Genomic DNA, 21,028 nt, shown 5'->3' with positions numbered 1-21,028 from the left:
CCTAAAAATGCCATACTTAAAGTGAAGTTTGGAGGTGGAAGCATCATGGTATGGGGTTGTTTCTCTTCACATGGTACTGGTGGAATCCAAATTATCAAAGGGAAGATGAATTGAGCCATTTTACCGGGAAATTCTTGAGAAGAATCTGCTGCCATCCACGAGGATGATGAGGATGAGATCCGGGTGGATCTTCCAGCAGGACAACAATAAAAACATACTGCAAAGGAGACTCAATTGGTTCAAGAGGAAGAAAATAAAGGTGTTGGACTGGCCTAGTCAATCGCCAGACTTAAATCTTATAGAACATTTGTGGAAGGAAGTGAAGGTCGATATTCACCAGCGGCCCCCCCGGAATCTTCATGATTTAAAGAATATGTTGAAGAATGGGCCAAAATGAATGAATGAATGAATGGTCTTTATTGTCATTGATATAGTACAGGTACCAAACAACGAAATTTGGGAGGGGGGGCTCCCCTGGTGCTAGGAAAGAAAAAAACAAAAACAAAAACAAAACAAGAAGGGAAAGGAGCTGGTTTACATAAATAAAGGCTATGTACACTATCCACAATACTATACTGTACAAATAAAACACTGTGCTGTACTCTATGCTATGCTATACCTATTCTAACATTTCCTATTCTCTGCAACCTTATGTACCCTAGGGTTGTCATATTGCACATAGTGTTATTGCACATTCATTTAAAGTGTCGCAGTTTGCAGGCTTGAAATGTACACATTTGTGCCTCAGCACTACACCTGATTTTCAATCCAGCAGCTGCCATCAATCCGTCCAGACTGTCCAGGGCCCAGAACCTAGGTCTTTGCTGTGTTCAGGGCCTGGATGGCCCTGGGGTAGAAGCTGAGCTTCAGTCTGTTTGTCCTTGCGAACATGGTCCTGTACCGCCTGTTCGAGCAAAGTGTTCGTACCCAGGGTGGGATGGGTCTCTGGAGATCTTGGAGGCCTTCCTGAGGCAGCGTGTGTTGTACAGCTCTTCCAGAGAGGGGAGGGGGGCGCCGGTGATCTTCTGGGCCGTTCTCACGACTCTCTGTAGCGCATTCCTCTCTGCGGCTGTGCAGCTGGAGAACCAGTTGCAGATGCAGTAGGTGAGGATGCTCTCCACTGCGCAGCGGTAGAAGGCCACCAGCATCTCCTGTCTGATGTGGTCTTTCCTGAGGACTCTCAGGAAGAAGAGCCGCTGTTGTGCCTTCTTGATGATGGCTGCTGTGTTGTTCTTCCAGGACAGGTCATCCTGTATGTGCACCCCCAGGAATCGGAGGGTTGAGACTCTCTCCAGGCTCCCTCCGTTGATGAGCAGGGGCTGAACCTCAGATATTTTCCTCCTGAAGTCCACGATGATTTCCTGGGTCTTTGACTGGTTCAGCAGCAGGTTGTTAACCTCGCACAGCTTGCTCAGCTGCTCTACCTCATCCCTGTACGCCGCCTCGTCCCCCCCCGAGATGCAGCCCACCACGGTGGTGTCGTCTGCAAACTTTACGATGGAGTTGCTGGGGTGGACGGGGTGAAGTCGTAGGTGTAGAGGTTGTAGAGGATGGGGCTTAGCACGCAGCCCTGGGGGGACCCAGTGCCGAGTCTGAGGGCTGTGGAGGTGTGGGAGCCCACCCGCACCCTCTGGGGGCGGTCGGACAGGAAGTCCTTGATCCATGCACATATAGAGTGTGATAGTCCCAGGTCTAGTAGTTTGGTCACTAGCATGTCTGGAAGGATGGTGTTGAAGGCAGAGCTGAAGTCCACAAAGAGCAGTCTCGCGTAGCTGTTTCCCCTCTCCAGGTGGGATAGAGTGGAGTGGAGAGTCGTCGCGATGGCGTCCTCTGTGGACCTGTGGGGTCTGTAGGCGAACTGGTATGGATCCAGGTTGGGCGGGAGGCGTGTGACTATGTGGGCCCGGACTAGTTTCTCGAAGCACTTCATAATGATTGGTGTGAGTGCCACCGGGCGGTAGTCGTTTAGGCAGCTCACCGTGCTTTTCTTCGGGACTGGGATGATAGTTGAGGTTTTCAGGCAGGGTGGGATGGTGGCCTGGGACAGGGACTGGTTGAAGATGTTGGTGAAAACCCCGGCCAGCTGGTCGGCGCAGTCCCTCAGAACCCGTCCCAGGACGCCATCCGGCCCTGAGGCTTTCCTGGGGTCCACCGCCTTCAGCACGCGTCTCACTTCATGCTCTGTGAGGGTGAGGCTGCTGAGAGCTGGAGAGAGTGGTGTTTGTGTTGTGGTTACCTCCGTTCGCCCCTTGTCGAACCGGGCGTAGAAGGAGTTCAGCTTTTCCGCCAGCAGGGGGTCGTCCTCTGCGGCTGTGAGCCTGTTGAGACTCTTTTTTTTTCAAGATGGCGGCGCGACGATCAGACGCGCGGCTCGGAGTGGCTCCAACGCTGGTGTTTTTTAGTGTTTTTAAGTACATCTGTATGTACATTTTTATTTTAGTACTTATAGGGAACGGTTGTGTAAATAGTACCTACAGCAGACTAGACTTACTAGAAATTGGTGCGCAAAATGAGAGGACTGTAACAACGGAATTCTTGAAACAACAAGGAATCCCATTCGAAATCGCCAGGTCGCCGGGAGAAAAGTGGTTCGCGGTCCCAGCCCTCAAGCGCAAACGTCGGCGTCGTGATCGTAAGCAACGCCGAGGACGAAGGGGAGGCCTGCTAGCTAGGCTAAAGAGAAGCCCGGATAAACCTGCTTTGCCGAGTATTTTCCTATCCAACGTCAGGTCTCTGGCTAACAAGATGGACGAATTGAGACTGCAGGTCGCTACCAACAACATCGTGGGAGATAGCTGTGTGATTATTCTCACGGAGACCTGGCTAAATGACACCATCTCGGACTCCGCGGTAGGCTTGGAAGGAAGGACTTTACACCGGGCAGACCGGACGCTGCTTAGTGAGAAGACCCGAGGAGGCGGCCTCATTATATCTACGAAGGACAGCTGGTGCTTAAACACAAAAACTGTAAGTAGCCACTGCTCCCCAGACCTGGAATACTTGACTGTTAAATGCCGACCCACATACCTCCCGAGGGAATTCAACGCAGTGTACATAACATCTGTTTACATTGCGCCTAACGCGGATGGTAGCTTAGCATTGGCGCGGCTACATGACGTCATCAGTAGTGGACAGAGCGCAGACCCACAGGCAGTTCATATAATCGCCGGGGACTTTAATCATGCTGACCTGAAGGTAGTACTACCGAAGTTCTATCAGCATATTAAATGTGCAACAAGAGAAGAAAAAACACTGGATAAGGTATACACCAACATCAAGCTTGCTTACAAGGCTAGACCGCTAGCTCATCTAGGCATGTCTGACCATGTGTCAATCCTCCTGATCCCAGCCTACACTCCCATGAGGAAAAGTGCTCCCATCACCACTAAGACTGTCAGAACCTGGCCAGCAGGGTCCGCTCCACTGCAGATCTGCCTGAATGACACCTCATGGCAGGAATATGAGCATGAGGACCTGGAACAGTTCACGTCGTCGGTTCTGAACCACATAGTGAACTGCACCAACTCAGCCACCGTGGACAAACGGGTCCGGGTCTACCCCAACACGAAGCCATGGATGACTGGGAAGGTCCAAAAACTGATCAAGGAGAGGGGCAATGCCTTCGCCTTCGCAGGGAAGGGCACACTGCTGTACAGCACCACCAGGGCTAACCTAAAGCGCGGCATCCGGGAGGCCAAGGCAGACCACAGAGAGAAGATTGAGGAATGCTTCCTGAGCAACGACTCCAGGCGGGTGTGGCAGGGGGTTCAGCACATGACAAAATCCCACCTGATCACCCTGAGAGATTTGTTTTTTCTGTACAGGAAGCATCTTGAAGCTGTCATTGGAAACAAAGCCTTCTCCACCAAGTATTAAATCAATTTCAGTTAGCGTGTTCAACATTTCTTTCCTGTGTCATTCCCCTATATTGCACATAACTTTTTTTAAGATTTGGAATGGAATGGAATTTCTTTTGCTGTGTAGTTTTATTGAGTTAATTCCACTGTCTGGTCTAAATGTCATCTGAATAGCTGCAATGGAAATATGTTGAATTAATTTGTTTTGATGTGTTGAATACTTATTTCCCCCACTGTATAATTTGGACTAAACACGCCGACTAGATCCGAGTCACAAGTCCATTTCAGGGTTAGGGTTAGGCCTTCATAAGAGTCCATTTCAGGGTTAGGGTTAGGCCTTCACTAGTTCACACCATAAGAGCAAAAAGGACACAATCAAATAAATTCAATGAAATGCTGACCATCTGACATGGTTTCCCAAAGATATTGACTGAACAAGGGGATAAGTGTTGAGTTCTCTCTTCACATGGGTTAGAGAGTAGACCGTCTAGAAAACATTTCTCCTGGAAAATCCAATTTGTTTTTATCTGTAGACAGAGTCAGATCTCATCTACTATCATGCATTTGAGCTGTGGAGTGGATCGGAGGCTTACCTGGTCCCAGTCTATATTGCGGAAAAACGTGTGAGACTTGATGTCGGTGAAACCCGTTTGGACCTGGCAACCCAGTCGCTCCTTAGGGTCCTGTTCAGAGAATCATTTCAAAATTCAACATCATGTCATGAAATGTCATGATCACTCAAATTATTAACAGACTTCAGTAATCGTCACTCAGTAATAGTCTTCTAATTCACATTTCTGAAAATCACAGGATATTTGTGACAGGGTCTGGTCACAGTAGGGCAAGGTCATTTTGTAAGCCACAGCAAGGTTTCAAATGATGTGTAATACATTGAAATCTGAGGCTTTGGTACACCTCAAACCAAATACGACATACGTGACACATTCTAGTGTTTTGGTCCGCATGTCGGCAACCAATCAAAATGTTCAGAGTTTTATTTTGAAACACAGAAATATATTTCAACATTGTTGAAGATCACAACACAAACTCGCTAGTCAAGCCAAAATACTGCAATGCAATGGATTGGGTGAGTAAGCCCCACTGCTACCTAGTTAACTATAACACTACTTTACATTGTTAGCAGGCTCACAAAACAAGTTAGCTGACTAGCGATATGTCATTGATTTTCAACAATGAGAAAATGTATTCACATTAACATTAAATTGGATGCCATTGCCGACATGGGGACCAAAACACTAGAACGTGTCACAATTTGCAGACTTTTTCATTGACGGGTGTTTCATCAATGGGGGTAGCAGAGTTTTGGATTGACAGGTGGTAGCTTGCGCTACATCGACGGCCCCCCCTCTAGCAGTTGTGGTCTGAAGCAACCGCATAGACTGCTTATGCCAGCAGCCAGCCTTGTGTACAAGCCATCTATCACTAACCCAGTAGCCACTAACCCAGTAGCCACCAAGCAGGACGGCAGACGATACAGTGAGTCCAATTCACTAATTATTAAGTATTGATCCTAAAACTGTGTTTTTTTATATGTGACAGCAGCTGGTGAAAGCGAGAACAAATTGGCAACCGAACAAATGTTCAGACTTTTATTCTGAAACGTTTAAATAAATGTCAAAGTTGTTGAAAATCATTGAATAGTTGTGCTTTGGATCAAATAATTTCTTTAAAACAAATGTAACACGGTCTGGTGAAAAGGTCCGCATGTCGACAATTCTTAAGTTGTGAAAATGATATTTTTCATTTTTTTAAAAGAAGCTTTTTGCTCATTTGCGCAACTTAAGAATTGCTGACATGCGGACCTTTTCCCCAGACCGTGTCACATTTGTTTTAAAGAAATGTGTAAAAACAAATGGTTCGTAGGAGAGTAGAGACATCGCTGCATTGCTTAATTTGTTGCCAATTAACCAGTGTGTGTTTCACACATCAACCACTTCTGTATGACGTGTATGGACAGGACAGGACAGGCCCAGTCCCTTACTGACATCATTACAAGGGTTGTGCTCTTTCCATCAGGACGGTTAGGGCTGACTAGTAGGGGCTAAATGCATGTGGAAAAGCTACAAGGCCATTCGCACCACATGAATATCCTTGCTGACACACACACACACACACACACACACACACACACACACACACACATACACACACACGCACGCACACGCACACGCGCACATGCACACACACACACACACACACACACACACACACACACTCACACTCACACAAATACATTCTAAAGCTCACACAGCCAAAATGGATGACAAGGCCTTTACAGAGAGCCGCTGTCCATAATGGATCTTGGCTAATTTCCTATAGAGGCAGAGAGTCATGAGGGAGGGAGGGAGGGAGAGAGTTAGAGAGAGGAGGAAGAAAGGGAGAGGCCTGATTGGGTGGGTGCTCCAACGTTCTCTCACCTTGTTTAGAAAGCCCTTCAGCACACTGGCAGCCTTTACTGACAGAGACCTTGGGATCCGAATGGGCTTCTCTAGAATAACTGTGAGGGGAGAGAGAGAGAGAGAGAGAGAGAGAGAGAGAGAGAGAGAGAAGAGAGAGAGAGAGAGAGAGAGACAGAGAGAGAGACAGAGAGAGAGAGAGAGAGAGACAGAGAGAGAGACAGAGAGAGAGAGCGAGAGAGAGATCACACAGAGGAAGGCAAACAATTGGTGATTCAACATCCAGCCTGCCCATGGCCGTGTGGGCGAGAGGGGGCGAAAGGGGGAGGAGAGGAAGAGAGAAAGAGGAGAGAAAAAGAGGTGGGACCGGGGGGGGGGCATTTTACATTTACATTTACGTTACATTGCATCACTGGCAACTGTTTCAATTCTTGAGGCCTTGAGATTCCCAGCACTCTCAATGTTGGAAAAACTGGGAGAGAAGTTGCACCAAGACAGGAAGAGGAGCTCCATACCACAATGCAGTGTCTGCTATAGTTTGGGTGTACTACGTACTGCTAGTCTGGATTTCATTTCAGTTAAGTTTTGATTAGCCACTGAGAAGCGTTGTGTCTACTTGGTTGAGGGCCATAGTCTGAATAATAACAAATAAAAATAACCTACCATCCCACCACCCCATGTAGGTCAAGGTCACAAAAAATTAAGTGTTTAGTGTCAAAAAAGTGTTTAAAATAGCATAATAATACAATTAAAGTTGGTGAAACGGAAACGGGCATAGTAGAACAGGCGATAGATAAAGAGGGACAATAGGGAAGGAACAGTGAGGGTCCCTCTCTCACTCCAGCAAGCCGCACTTAGGAAGCACCATCAGCATCCGGAGTGATAGTGAGGTCATTGATAAAGACTAGGGGACGATTGGTAGATTGACCATTTTTATAAGACTGACATGGCCCGCAAGGGACAGTGGAAGGGAGGCCCACCTAGATATATCCGTTTGATACTACAATTGTCTAGTAGTGGTTGGAAATGTTTGGGGAACAGATCCTTAAGGAGCTCGTGACAAACACCCCAGAGTATCTAAAACCCTCCAAAGCTGGTGTCTTCACAAGTTGGTTTACAAAACATATTTCGCTTTTTCTCCGATTTAGTTTATAGCTGGATATGCGACCAAACTGATCTAAAATGTACAATATTGGGGGTAGAGAGGATATGGGGTTAGAGACGTATAAGAGAAGATTGTCAGAGTATAGGGAACGTTTATGGACCATGCCGTGATGAGTGATATACCCTCAAACCTATCCTGGCTTCAGAGCAAAAGACTTCATAGCTTCATAGTTCATGTTGAACAACAATGGTGAAACTGGGAATCGCTGACGTGTCCCGTGTTGGAGAGGAACACAAAGGAACACCTATTCATTTGTGTTCAGAATGTAATAGAAGTCGCTTTTCAGAAAGGATGGGGGAGGGGGAGGTGGAATATGTTCGATCAAGTATGAGAAGCTCATCAGTGATTTCTGCCAGCATAGCCTTCTCAGCCTTTCTCACTCGTGAAGTATAGCAGATGACCCTGGACCCTGGACCCTGTCACATATAGGAGATGTCACATATAGGAGATGACCTGACCCTGTCACATATAGGAGATGACCTGACCCTGTCACATATAGGAAATGACCTGACCCTGGACAGTGGCTTCAAGAGCCTCCCACAGAGACCCACGTCAGAATTATCATTAAATTCAATATAAGAACGAATCTGTGTGGCAACAAAGTATTTAAATTCCCTATCCGACAGCAAGTGAGAGCTGAATTTACATAACAAGGGGGGGGGGGGTATACCAAGAGGAAAATGTATGTCGACCAATGTAGGGGCATGATCTGAGGAGGCTATAGGATGATTTGCATGAACTGACAAGATGTAACAAATTATTATCAAGCAAAAATAAATCAATTTGTGAGAATGTGTGGTGCCTGTGCGGATTTGTAAATGGTGGTTTGTGTAGGGGACGATCTGTCAAGACTCACATCTTGAAACAAATTAAAGTCTCCATCTATAATTATGTGATGTTTGTCAGTGTTAGGGATTTTAGCAAAAAATCCCAGTTGGGTGCATAAATGGAAGCTAAAATTACTGGTGTGTTCTGTAACATGCCCGAAACTATAACATATTTGTCGGTTTGAACCTGACATTCTTATGAATGATAATTGCAACCCTTCAGTGAAGATCATCACTGTCATCATGATGTCCAAGATGGGCTTACAGGGAGGCTGTATTTGGGTTCGCTGGGCAGAAACATTGAAGTAGTTATTTTATTCTGTTTTTTATTGTGTTTGTAGCTTGTAATGTAGCTGGCTACATAAGATATGACAGAGAGACACTTATGAACATAAAAGACTCGGACATTACTCACGATAGGCCGGAGTTTTTCCACTGGGAACCCCAGTTTGCACAGGTCGCCGACGATCAAGTGTTGGCTCCCCCACCAAAGTTAAAGAGGCACCGGCGGAAGGGCCGTCTGCTGGTCAGAGCTAGCCTGCTGGTCAGAGCTAGGCGGCGAGAAGGCAAAACTCCTCTTCCTAGTATCCTACTAGCCAACGTACAATCCTTGGATAACAAGACAGACAATCTCAGGGTGAGGATTTCCTTCCAGAGGGAGACAAGTGACTGCCATATCATCTGCTTTGTGGAGACATGGTTTAGCGAGATCACATCGGACCACGCCGCATCTCCCACGGGTTTCTCTGTACACCGCGCGGATAGAACAATGGAACTTTCAGAGAAAAGCAAAGGTGGAGGGGTATGTTTCATGACCAACAACGTCTGGTGTAAACCAGGTAATGTACATGCGATCAAATCCTTCTGCTGCCCAGACACTGAATGCCTTGCAATATTATGTCGCGGGTTGGCTAGCGAGGGAGTTTACGGTAGTGTGTATAGGTGTTTACATCCCACCCCAGGCCAACATGCACGTCGGGCTCAAAGAACTTTATGGGACTATTAGTAACATTGAGAACAGTCACCCTGAGGCTGCTCTAATAGTGCTAGGCCATTTTAATCAAGCGTCGTTGAGGAAAGTTCTACCCAAATTCTTCCAGCACATTAGTGTAAACACCAGAGGAGAACACTGCCTGAACCATTGCTAAACACAGTTCCGGGATGCCTACAAACCCCTCCTCCGGCCACCGCTCGGCAAATCAGACCACTCTGCTATCCTCCTTGTGCCCGCCTGCCCGCTTAAGCTGTCTCCACCAGTCATGAGAACGAGCCGATGCTGGTCAGACGAATCAGACGCGGAGGATAGCATTGACGTCAACGAGGTCGCGTGCGATAGGATGGGATTTATTGAGAAGGCCATAGAGGATTGGGTCTCCACTAAAAACAGTCCGGGGGTTTCCAAACCCGGAAACCATGGATTACTACCGAAGTACAGTCAGCTCTTGCTGCGAGAAGAACACACTATCTCCGACCAGTACCAGACGAGCTGAACAGCTTCTGTCCGCTTTGAACTGGACTACACTAACCTTCTAGAGAGAACCCACAGCCATAGTGCCCTCCTAGTTCAAGTCATCTGCCATCATCCCGGTACCGAAGAAGGTTAAGGTGACATGTCTTAACAACTGGCGCCCTGCTGCTCTCACCTCCGTAGTATGCAAATGCTTTGAGAAGATCATCAAGATCCTGATCTGCGGGGCGCTTAGTTGGCGCAGCGGGTTAAGCGCTGACCATGTAACCGCAGGTTCCCCGGTTCGATTCCGGCCGGGGACATATCCTGCATGTCATCTCTCCTCTCTCACCCATCCTTCCTGTCTAAATCTTCACTGTATCTGTCAAATAAAATGAAAAATATGAGTGGGACTGCCCCACTCAGAAAAAAAGAAAAAGAAAAAAAGAAAAAAGATCCTGATCTGCAGGGAGCTGCCACCCTTCCTAGACCCTCACCAATTAGCCTACCGAAGCAACAGATCGACAGATGATGCCATTGCCACGGCACTACACACAGCCGTCACACACCTTGATAAGTGGAACACATATGTGAGGATGCTGTTTGTAGACTACAGCTCAGCATATGTATGAGGAGGGAGGCACCACCCCCGAGGACTCGGTGGCCGAGGCGGGTGATTTTAGCCCCAACAGATAGCCAAAGAAGTCGAGTGAAGAAAGTGTTGCTCAGTGAGTCTACAGGTCCAGAGAAGCAACTCTCAAGACGCAATGTGTTCCTGATTGACATGATGTCATCTGTGACTGCTTGTCAGAGGAATTGCAACGACGCAAAGAAGCATACAAAAGCCAAATCAACGGATATTGGAGAAATGCGTGCAGCGACAGACAATCTGAAGGAAATATACCCGCATGATCTTGAGGAGGACTTTGCAGCAGAGATGAATGAATCAGTCATGGACATGTACTGTATAAGAAGCTCAGAGAGCTAGGCCTGTGGGATGCTTTCCCTAACGTGGACAGCACTACAGGACGTTAGCTAACTAACCTCAGGAGATGGTGATCAGATGGTGATCACTTCAAGTAGACTTACCATGCACTGTTCTTAGTCGAGTAGTTTTTTTTTTGTGTTTTTTTTTTACACAACTAAAAGGTGCCCTTTAATGACCTAGTTGTCTGTTTACTGAACTGTGCTTGACATGACATTGTACTGTTGTATGTTGTTTGTGTCTGAATGAGGAGTAAGCTACAAATGAATTGCCCCCAGTGGGATCTATAAAGTTTAAAGTTAAAGTCTGAATCTGAATCTGAGGAGTGGGGCGTGGGAAGAAGAAGCTCATTTGGATTTAAAGCGACAGACACGAAAGCAGCCCGTCGAGAAGAGGACTTGGACAGAGGGGTATAGAGGCATGCTAGAATGTCTTTATATTCAAATCTAAGTGGTATTTTCAACAAAAGAAACTTCAATTACATGTTTTGGGGACCCCAGACACCTACGTTAACTTGTGGAAAAAGAGCATAATAGGTTTCCTCTAAAATGCATATAAATGAAATGTATAATATAGGGATACGCTTTCCACTATAAGTAAATGACAACAAATAACAAACAAATTGCGTATGAATACTGAAATATACATTTTTTTCCCCGTTTTTTTTGTTTACCAAATATCAAAATGTGTAGGGCCTGAAAAAAATACAGTCTGCCTAGTGTGATCTATCCATTTAATCCGGCCCTGGCTGTAGTCATAGCGACGCCTCCTCGCTACCATGTTGAATCCAGACCAGATGTTCCATAATGACACTGGATATGTCTGGAACCCAACATGTTTGTCTGTAAGCTAATTCATTACCAACACATGTTGAGTGAGGACCAGAAAGCACCAAGTGTCTAATCCTGTCTGCCTTCTTCAGGATCTGGCATGTAGGAGTCAAAAAGGTGAGTTAAACGCTGCACACCGGAGAAAATGACGTACGCTATGTACGCAAATGTTTCCATAAACGCTGGTAAATGCTATTCACCCCCCCAATATATATATATTTTTTAAAGGTGCAGAAACTGTTTACCCTCCACTATATCACAGACAGGGTGATATCATATAGAAAAATAATAATTAAACCAATTCATGTTCATTGAGGAGACGTAGATTCAACGTGCTAAAAGCAAACCGGGTGAAAATCTGTTTTCTAGAATTCCAAATGGCTAAGTCTACGGGGAATGCTACACATCTATTTTGTCAGGCCATGCACTATTTAGGAGAAAAAAAACAATCCCAATGTCATTGTCTCTGAGCTTTTGGAGCTCTGTGTCTGTCTGTGGTTGTTGGGGCTGGCATGTGTGGCAGGGGTACCCAGGGTTGTCTTGGCACAGGACAGGGCAGAGGACATATGGCAGGGCCACCCCCATGGAGAGGGGCTGGTTTCCGTTGGTGAGGTGGTATCCAGGAGCACGCTGGTGGCCCTGTGTGTGGGTGAGGACCAGGAGAGGGATGACAGATGCCAGCTTCAATGCCAGGCCATGCCATGGGCGGGCACAGGGGGGAGAGAACGTAGCGCTGAAGGAAGGTATGGAGGAATGTCTGCTACAGCAGGGTATAGGGGGGTGGGGGTGGGGGGGCACTACAATATAAATGATGGCTAGTAAATGTACAGAGATACGTAAATGCACAAATACAATTCCACATATTGTAACTGTCCATCTTATCATCTTCTACACTCACTTTAAATCACAAATAAGAATCATGCTTGAATCATGATTACATTATTGTCGTTATGTTACCTCTCTCTCTATCTCTCTCTCTCTCTCTCTCTCTCTCTCTCTCTCTCTCTCTCTGTCTGTCTGTCCCTCCCACTCACCTTGGAAGAGGTACTCCTCTGTGTTCATATCGGGATTGTCGGTGATGATGTCGAACGGGGACCTCCCGGCCATCATCTCAAACATGAGCACGCCTAACGCCCACCAGTCAACGCTGAACCCTGAGAGGAGAGAGACAGAGAGACAAGGAACCATTCAGCCATTTTGGTTCCATTCATAAGCAGCTTGATGATATGGCTTAGATCTGTTCATGAAATGTTCTTCTTCTTCTTGTATACTGTATATATGTATACAGTAAATACATGCACCCGTTCCTAGCCTAATTTTTATAACAAAGACATAGCTATGTGATGAAATGTAAGCTTATGGGCAGCCTACCTATCCCCTCTGCCCCTGCCTAACCCTAACCCTAATCCTAAAATCCACAAACACTATACCGTGTATAGCTTTAAATAAACAATACAAGAATATGCACATGGCTTGGCTAAGTCAATTACAATGATAGAAAATACAACAGACAACGACTTCCGAACAGAGAACAGGAGGGCTTTAAATAGACGGACGGACGGCTGATTGGTCCGGAACAGGAGTGCGAATGATGATGGATGGGAATGCCTGGCCAACCATGGACGACTGTATTGAATGAGAGTGAAAGGAGGTGACATCGATGGGAACACAAACACAGCATGACAGGATGAGGTACGTAACACCCCCACCCATAAGAGCAAGCCTGGGCTGGCGATGTCAAGAAGCTTTGGTCAGAAAGACGATGCCAGCCGTACTAAATGTTTTGCTACTGCTGTTGCTCCAGAGGGGGCTAGGAGCAGGAATGTTGCTTATTTCGTGGAGAATGATCTCCTGACGTGTGAGGCGCTATATAAGTCAGTCCATTTAGTGAGTGGAGTGTCATGTTTCAGGTTGTTGTGCCTACACGATACCGTCAGTCTGTCTCACGGTACTATCACTGCCTCATGATCATCTTTGGTCTGGTCATTTGGGGGTTACAAAAACCTACGATTGAGTTCTGAGACATTTCTCTTGACCCAGATTAGAGAAAGACGCAGACAGATTCTGTCGCACATGCCATCAAGTCACTGCGAAAAACAAATCAGGTTATTCCGGCGTCCTCGATTCAATGTATGCTCTTTTAACCCCCTATGTTATGCCCTTAAGCTAAATGCTTGTCCTGTCTACTTTTTTGTGCCTAGGTCTACTTATATTTTATCTTTTAAATATAGTTTTTTCCTCCAGGGAGCCGTATAAAACATCATGGCATAGGGACTGCGGATGAAAACTAGCTTTCGGGCTAACTCTGGCGTATTTACAATTTATTTTTGTTTTATTAATATGCACTGTCCCTTGAATAAATAAATGAATCTGAATCTGAATCTGAATCTGAACCAATCCAGGTTATGGGTGAGCTGTTTTAATATGTTCTGGTGGATTGTGTTGGTCCTTCACCAAAAACGAAATCTGGCAACCAGTTCTTGCTAGCAATAATGTGTGTTGCTATGCTACGTGGTGCCCCGAAGTGATTTCCTTGAGAAGAGAAAGTTCTCTTGGAAGGAGATGTGGGACAATGGAAGCATTTCGATCTAGCTTCATTATACGAGCCACGTATGATGTCCTGCCATCTCCTAAGAACCTCAGCCAATGGTACAGTGAAGACCCTACGTGCCCCCTCTGTCCATCTCCAGCAAACCTGAAGCACATTCTTGTCGGCTGCAAGACAAGCCATACACAAGGCCGCTACACCTGGCGGCACAACCAGGTACTGAAGTGTCTAGCAGCTACACAACCAGGTACTGAAGTGTCTAGCAGCTACACAACCAGGTACTGAAGTGTCTAGCAGCTACACAACCAGGTACTGAAGTGTCTAGCAGCTACACAACCAGGTACTGAAGTGTCTAGCAGCTACACAACCAGGTACTGAAGTGTCTAGCAGATACACAACCAGGTACTGAAGTGTCTAGAAACTACACTGGAAAGCAGACGGACAACCATCAATGCCCTGCCTCCTCTGTCATCCCCTTATGCAACTGCAAGAGGATTTCTCTGTGAAGGTGCAAAGCAACAAAAGGCCCGTACTTCAAATCCAGAGGCCGGGCAGCTGGGAGTGGCACAGGACTGGAAGCTACTGGCGAACCTGGAACAGAGGCTCTGCTTTCCACCGGAAATCACTATAACCAACCTCAGACCGGAAAATCGTGCTTTGGTCCACCTCACTTTGCACCGTCTACATCATAGAGTTTACAGTGCCCTGGGAGGATGCTGTGGGCGAGGCCTACGAACGCAAGAGGCTTAAGTACGCCGAGCTGGCAGCCGACGATGAACAACACGGCTGGAAAGCTCAGATTTGCCCAGTGGAAGTTGGGTGCAGAGGCTTCGTATGCATGTCAACCACCAGGCTGGGAATCTGAGGCCAGGCCCAACGTCAAGCCATCAAAGCTCTCTCCAGCACTGCTGAAAAGGCCAGCCAGTGGCTCTGGAATAAGAGGAGAGACAACACCTGGGCTCTGAAGTCTCTATGTTGAATGTGGTTCTGATGGTTGGAGCGGGATGCAGAGTGTACCAGCATTGCACTAGTAACTAGTAAGTACAGGTGCCCGTTCATGGTTGGCCAGGCATTCCCATCCATCATTATTCGCACTCCTGTTCCGGACCAATCAGCCGTCCGTCCGTCTATTTAAAGCCCTCCTGTCCTCTGTTCGGAAGTCGTTGTCTGTCGTGTTTTGTTTGGTGTTTATCATTGTAATTGACTTAGCCTTGTTGTGTTTATTTAAAGCTATACACGGTATAGCGTTTTTGTTTGTGGTTTTTACTCACAGGGACAGGGAGGGGATAGGTAAGCTGTTCATAGACTTACATTTCATCACGTAGCTACTTCTTTGTTATAAACATTAGGCTAGGAATGGGTGCCACCCCCTGTATTCATAGTAGATCTGGTGTAGCTAGCTAGGACTTTTCATTTTCTTTGGCACCATTCACTGTCGCCTTTGTCCCCTTGTGGAGATTATTTTTGGTTTATACAATAAAGTCTTGCATTTTAATCCTGGTTTCATAGCGTTTTATTTGCAACGCACCTACATTCAGCAGACTCGCTGCATCGTGTCAGGCCCTGGTTTTACCCTCGAGAGAATAAATAATGCAAAAGGTATTCAGTATAAATGAATCCATCAACCACAAAGAAGAGTTGCAGTGTGTCTGAATATGTTGCAGCAACAGCTCTGGTTCCCACAACCCAGAACAATTCATGTCTGATGTTCCCTCCACCCTTTCCTGGACCTTACTCCTCTCTTCCTCTACCCCTCCTGTACACCTCCTGTACTGCTCCTCTCCTCACCGTAGTCTTCTCCTCTGAGGATCTCAGGTGCTATGTAGTTGGGGGTCCCACAGAATGTGCTGGTGGTGTCTCCTGGTCTGATCCCCTCCTAGGAAAGAATAGAGAGACGGGAAAGAGGGTTTGATATTGATCCACTGTCTACATTATTCATCGTTTTATCAAATAATGATATTGCTGACAGTAGGTCTGACCTTGCACATGCCGTAGTCTGTGAGTTTGATGTGTCCATCGTGGTCCAGCAACACGTTGTCCAGCTTCAGATCTCTGTAGATGATGCCCTTTTCGTGAAGGAAATTCAGAGCGATACAAATTTCAGCAGCATAGAATCTGAAATGAGAGACAGACTCATTTAGAGACATGTTCATCTTGTAGCAGAGCACAATCCTACCTACAGTACAGTATCAGCATTTTCCAATCTATGGTTCCATTCTGACTGTTATACCATGTAGAAAACAAACTAGAGAAGTCAGTCAGGTATTAGGCAGTGAGAAATGAAATCCAGATTTAGGCCGCGTTCATAAAATTCGCCGGAGCGCACACTGGGTTCAACGTCATATGGAACCAAGTCATTTGATTGGACAAGAGGCAGTCACGTTGACGCTCCGGCGCTCTCAGAGTGAATTTACGAACGCGGCCTTAGAGAAACTGTGAGTTTGAGTTGGCATGTCACAACTGGGAGCTAGTGTTAGAGTAGTTGGTCTCCTTAGAGCTGTCAGATTCATTGACAGGTACAATTGTCGTCTTCTACTGTGGAATGAGCCCAGGCGCTGAAGTAACAATGAATAGTTCACTAGTTCTGCTATGGTGGTAGATCCATAATGCATAAATCATCAGCATGTAAATAAATAATTGTTTATTGAAATTGTTTTGTTTTTCTCCAATAAGATTCAGAAAACTATATAAACATGGACATGATACCGTTTGATTTCCAATGTTTTAGAAGAACAATTGACAATTTTACTATCATTTGTTAGTTCACATTTCAATAATTCAGTAAATCCATATTTACATTCTCTGCCTAACATTTGGCACGGCATGACGTGGTGAGGGCTTGACTAGTTGCTTTCTCTGGTAACGATACCATGAAACCCCTGTCTTTCAACATGGGTAGATTCTACATAATAATGTCCCCTGTGTCTAGGAGATAAGTCTTTACCACTGGCAAGCCTATCTGAGAGAGAGCGAGAGAGTGAGAGAGAGAGAGAGAGAGAGAGAGAGAGAGAGAGAGAGAGAGAGAGAGAGAGAGAGAGAGACAGCATGCTCATCCCCACTGAGTGGTGTCTCATGGTTGGCATCCAGACTGGCATACACTGCCAGCTCCTGTCAGCTCCATCACCCTCCCAGCCCCCTGCCCCCCACCAGAGAACACACCCGGGAAGTCGGAGTGGTGCTCATGAATATGTGCGATCATTACTGGTGATTAACATGCTGCTTTGCATACGTCGGTTGGGTCTCTGGAATACAGATAGGGGGCCAACAGGGGGCTGGTGCCTCTCTACATTACCTCCCCTTTGATCCTGCGTTTAGACCCATCTCTGTTTCCAGCAGCCACATAGACAGGCACAATGAATTATGGGTGCTCATTATGTGTTAAGATTTTTTAATGTTTATTTTTTATTTTTTTTAAGACCAGTCTGGAGGATATTGATGGATTCTGTAGCATTAACGTCCAGTTTGGTTTGTCCTGTTAGACTAGCAAACATGTAAAGTAACCGTCTCTGATGCAGACACGCCGGGCACACTCAAATGTGGAAGACAACAGCCCATCTAGAGTAGTGCTGTGCTGTCCTGTTCTTCTATCCTTCTCCCCAAAATAGGGCCAATCTGCCTCTCACCTGCTGCTTCCTGCCAGCGTGTCATCTCTCTCCTGAACAGGACTCTCTGTACAGAGCTGAACAGAGGCAATGTCAACTTAACCAAAATCCAATCATGAGAGCACGCAGGGCCAGCTGCCTGCGTCTCATCCTCCACTCGGGAGAGGAGAGGAGAGGAGAGGAGAGTGTCTATTCCTGGAAGCTACTCAGCCTCTTTCTCCATCTCGTCTCTCACATTTTTCAATTACACAAAGAGAGAGAGAGAGCGAGGGACAGACAGAGAGAGCAAGAGTGGATAGAGGAGGATGAGAACCGCGCTTGGGATTACGACAGCGATACCGCCAATGAATCCACTCCGAAAGAAAAAAAAAACTAAAACAATTTCTGATCATGCTGAGATACAAAAAGGTTTGCGCTTTAAGATAAAGAACACAACATTTCCAAATGGTGTTGTTCCTGTGGCCTCTGCTGTTGGTTGTGTTGGAGTAACAGGATGAATGTTCACCGTGCATGTTCCTCCGGAAGCTTCCTCTGGCGCTGCATATGGAACATCAGGTCCCCACCGTTCACATACTCAATCACAAGAAATAACCTGCAATCACAAGACAGAGGGGGGAGAAGCGTTGAAATAAACGGTCTTGTCGTGACTGTGAAATTGGCCTTTGGCGTGTTTGGTGTTTTTGGAGGTAACATAATACTGAATGGGCCCCTTATCCCAGAATGCAATTTTCCAAACAAAGGCAGAGCAGTATACTTGTCAAAGAGGAGGCAGCATAGAATAGCCATTTTACAGCTACATTATATTTTTAGAGTTCTATGTGAAACTGATTGGGGCCTTGTGAAACAACTTCTTGAAAATAATCTTTGCCTGGGTTAAAAAACACATTTGTAAAAAAAAAAAACGACTCCCCCTGCCTTCACTGTTTCATTGTTCTTGTTCGGTAGTGACATTCAGTTGAAAGAAATCAAGGGTTTGTACTTGAGTTTGTTGCTTCTTTCATTGACATGAAGTGGTCCACTGAGGTAGCCAGGGTGGGAGGGTGTGAGAGGGGGGGGGCAAGGCTGCTCCTGTGTCCACAGAGAGGTAGCCAGGGTGGGAGGGTGTGAGAGGGGGAGGGCAAGGCTGCTCCTGTGTCCACAGAGAGGTAGCCAGGGTGGGAGGGTGTGAGAGGGGGAGGGCAAGGCTGCTCCTGTGTCCACAGAGAAAGCAGCGTACATATTAGTCTCAGTCTGCCTCTTACCGACTCTCTGTCTGGAAACAGGAGTGAAGGCCCACTAAGAAGGGATTGGTCGATGCCTGCTCGAACACGTGCTTCTCTGTCTGCACCCAGTCGATATCCTTCAGGGGAGGGAAGGATGGAGGGAGAGAGACACAGACAGAAAGAGAGAGATGGAAAGATAGCACAGCATAGATTAGTAACAATTCACTCTGATCAATAAACAGCTAGCACAAGCCAAGTTGTGGTGATCAAACAAACTAATAACATTGAGGTAAATACTGTCCGGTTAACATTCTCTGTTGATGGTGATTAAAGCTTCACATTTGATTCTGAGTGACTGTTGCAACATTATTGATTCAACAGCCAGTGTGCGCTCCGTGGTTAAAGCAAATAAACATCTGGCCTACTAAAACAAGTTTTACAGTAAATGACATTGATTGGTAAGGCTTCTTTTAGTGGCATCCTTTAATAGCACTAGACTGCTACCTCTCCCTTTCATGTACAGTGCCTTCGGAAGTATTCAGACCCCTTCACTTTTTCCACATTTTGTTGCATTATAGACTCAATTCAATTTAAAATGGCTTAAATTCAATTTGCTGTCAATCCACACACAATACCTCAGAAGTGAAAACATGTTTGACATATCTGTTAATTTATTAAAATTGAAATACGGAATTACCTCATGTACTGTAAGTATTCAGACCCTTTGCTATGGCACTCTTAAAATGAGATAAAATGCTAAAATGTCATCAACAAATCACAATAAGTTGAATTGAGTCCATATTAATGGACAGGATAATAGTTCATGTAATTTTGCGTAGGAATCATTTAAACACTGTATAGGATGTCACCACCAACTCAGCATTTTTTTATTTATTTTTTACAAATTCCCCTTCCTGTGTGGATTGATAATGTAATCAATTTTAAATGTAGTCTATAACACAACAAAATGTGGAAAAAGTGGGTCTGAATACTTTTTGGAGGCACTGTATGTATGTTTGATGTCAACCTCATCCCCTGGAGAAGGACTACAACATAAAAAATAAAATAAAAAATCAACACAAAGTTATTTACCCTATTGCATACTCCAAACAAAAATATAAGCCTTAATACCTTTAACCAAATCTATTGATGTTATTCTGGTATCCTTCAAGATGTTCACTATCTTTAATAAAGAGATAACAATTCACTTCTGGATTCACTTCTGAAAATAATTTTACTGCATACTTCCATGATGTAATAAGACCTTTTGTTTAACACTTCCAGAAGCACAGGATCAACATAAATCTCAAGGATACACACATACGGGGATCCGCAGGGTTGTAGCTCAGCACTAAAACACCCGACTCAACTAACCACCACCTCATTATCAAGCCCTTGTTGATGTAGGTGTCACTATGGGCTACAACAAAAATCTGCAAAACCTGACTACTTAGTACAGTACACTACTGGGTTGTCATCTAATGGGTTATCATTCTTCCTAAACGACTATTCAGAGGGAAGACACATGAACACACCAACACCCACTGGCTCTACTAAGGGACACAATCACATGGATCACTAGAGAGGGGGGGGGGGGGGGGGGGTGAGAGAGGGAGAGAGAGAGAGAGGCACCTGATTTCTTTTTCTCTTCTGATATACGATGGAGTAAAAAGAGAGCAAATTACAGACAAATCAACACCAGTACACACTCTAAAGACAATGTCCAATCAGTCACAGTATGACGACCTAGAAGCAAGATTTAAAGCTTTAGAAATGCTCTCTGACCTCTTGTAGTGTTGATTAAACCAACATGATCTTATTGAGACCCAGACACCCACGCATAATGTCTTGCGCACACGCACGCACGCACACACACACACACACACACACACACACACACACACGCACACACAAGCGTGCATGCACACACACACACACACACACACACACACACACACACACAAGTGCGCATGCACACACACACACACACACACACACACACACACACACACACACACACACAGCATTACAAATCAGAACACTTTCATTTCCGACCCCAGAGCCAACCGGATTACACTGTCCAGCAATTGCATTTGGAAGTCACAAAGGAAGACATCTGTTGCCCCCCCCCCCCCCCCCCACACCCCC

At 45.8% G+C, this 21,028-nt stretch overlaps 1 protein-coding gene across 1 annotated transcript in view; it reads right to left on the bottom strand.

Moving 5' to 3' along the window:
* Positions 1-21,028, bottom strand: part of prkcz (protein kinase C, zeta) — a gene marked incomplete at both ends in the record, with an annotated part of 142,410 nt that overhangs the window by 13,691 nt on the left and 107,691 nt on the right. The window contains 7 exons of the mRNA XM_080534026.1: positions 4,451-4,540; positions 6,296-6,375; positions 12,563-12,682; positions 15,865-15,952; positions 16,056-16,191; positions 18,184-18,270; positions 18,920-19,017. Coding sequence (XP_080390152.1) covers positions 4,451-4,540; positions 6,296-6,375; positions 12,563-12,682; positions 15,865-15,952; positions 16,056-16,191; positions 18,184-18,270; positions 18,920-19,017 — 699 coding nt within the window. The remainder of the gene's footprint in view (positions 1-4,450; positions 4,541-6,295; positions 6,376-12,562; positions 12,683-15,864; positions 15,953-16,055; positions 16,192-18,183; positions 18,271-18,919; positions 19,018-21,028) is intronic.

Source organism: Nansenia antarctica (assembly GCF_963989245.1).
Source record: "Nansenia antarctica genome assembly, chromosome: 6".
In the NCBI taxonomy this organism is placed as follows: domain Eukaryota; kingdom Metazoa; phylum Chordata; class Actinopteri; order Argentiniformes; family Microstomatidae; genus Nansenia; species Nansenia antarctica.
The sequence above is the reverse complement of the archived record's forward strand: the minus strand, read 5'-3'. Positions and strand labels throughout refer to the sequence as shown.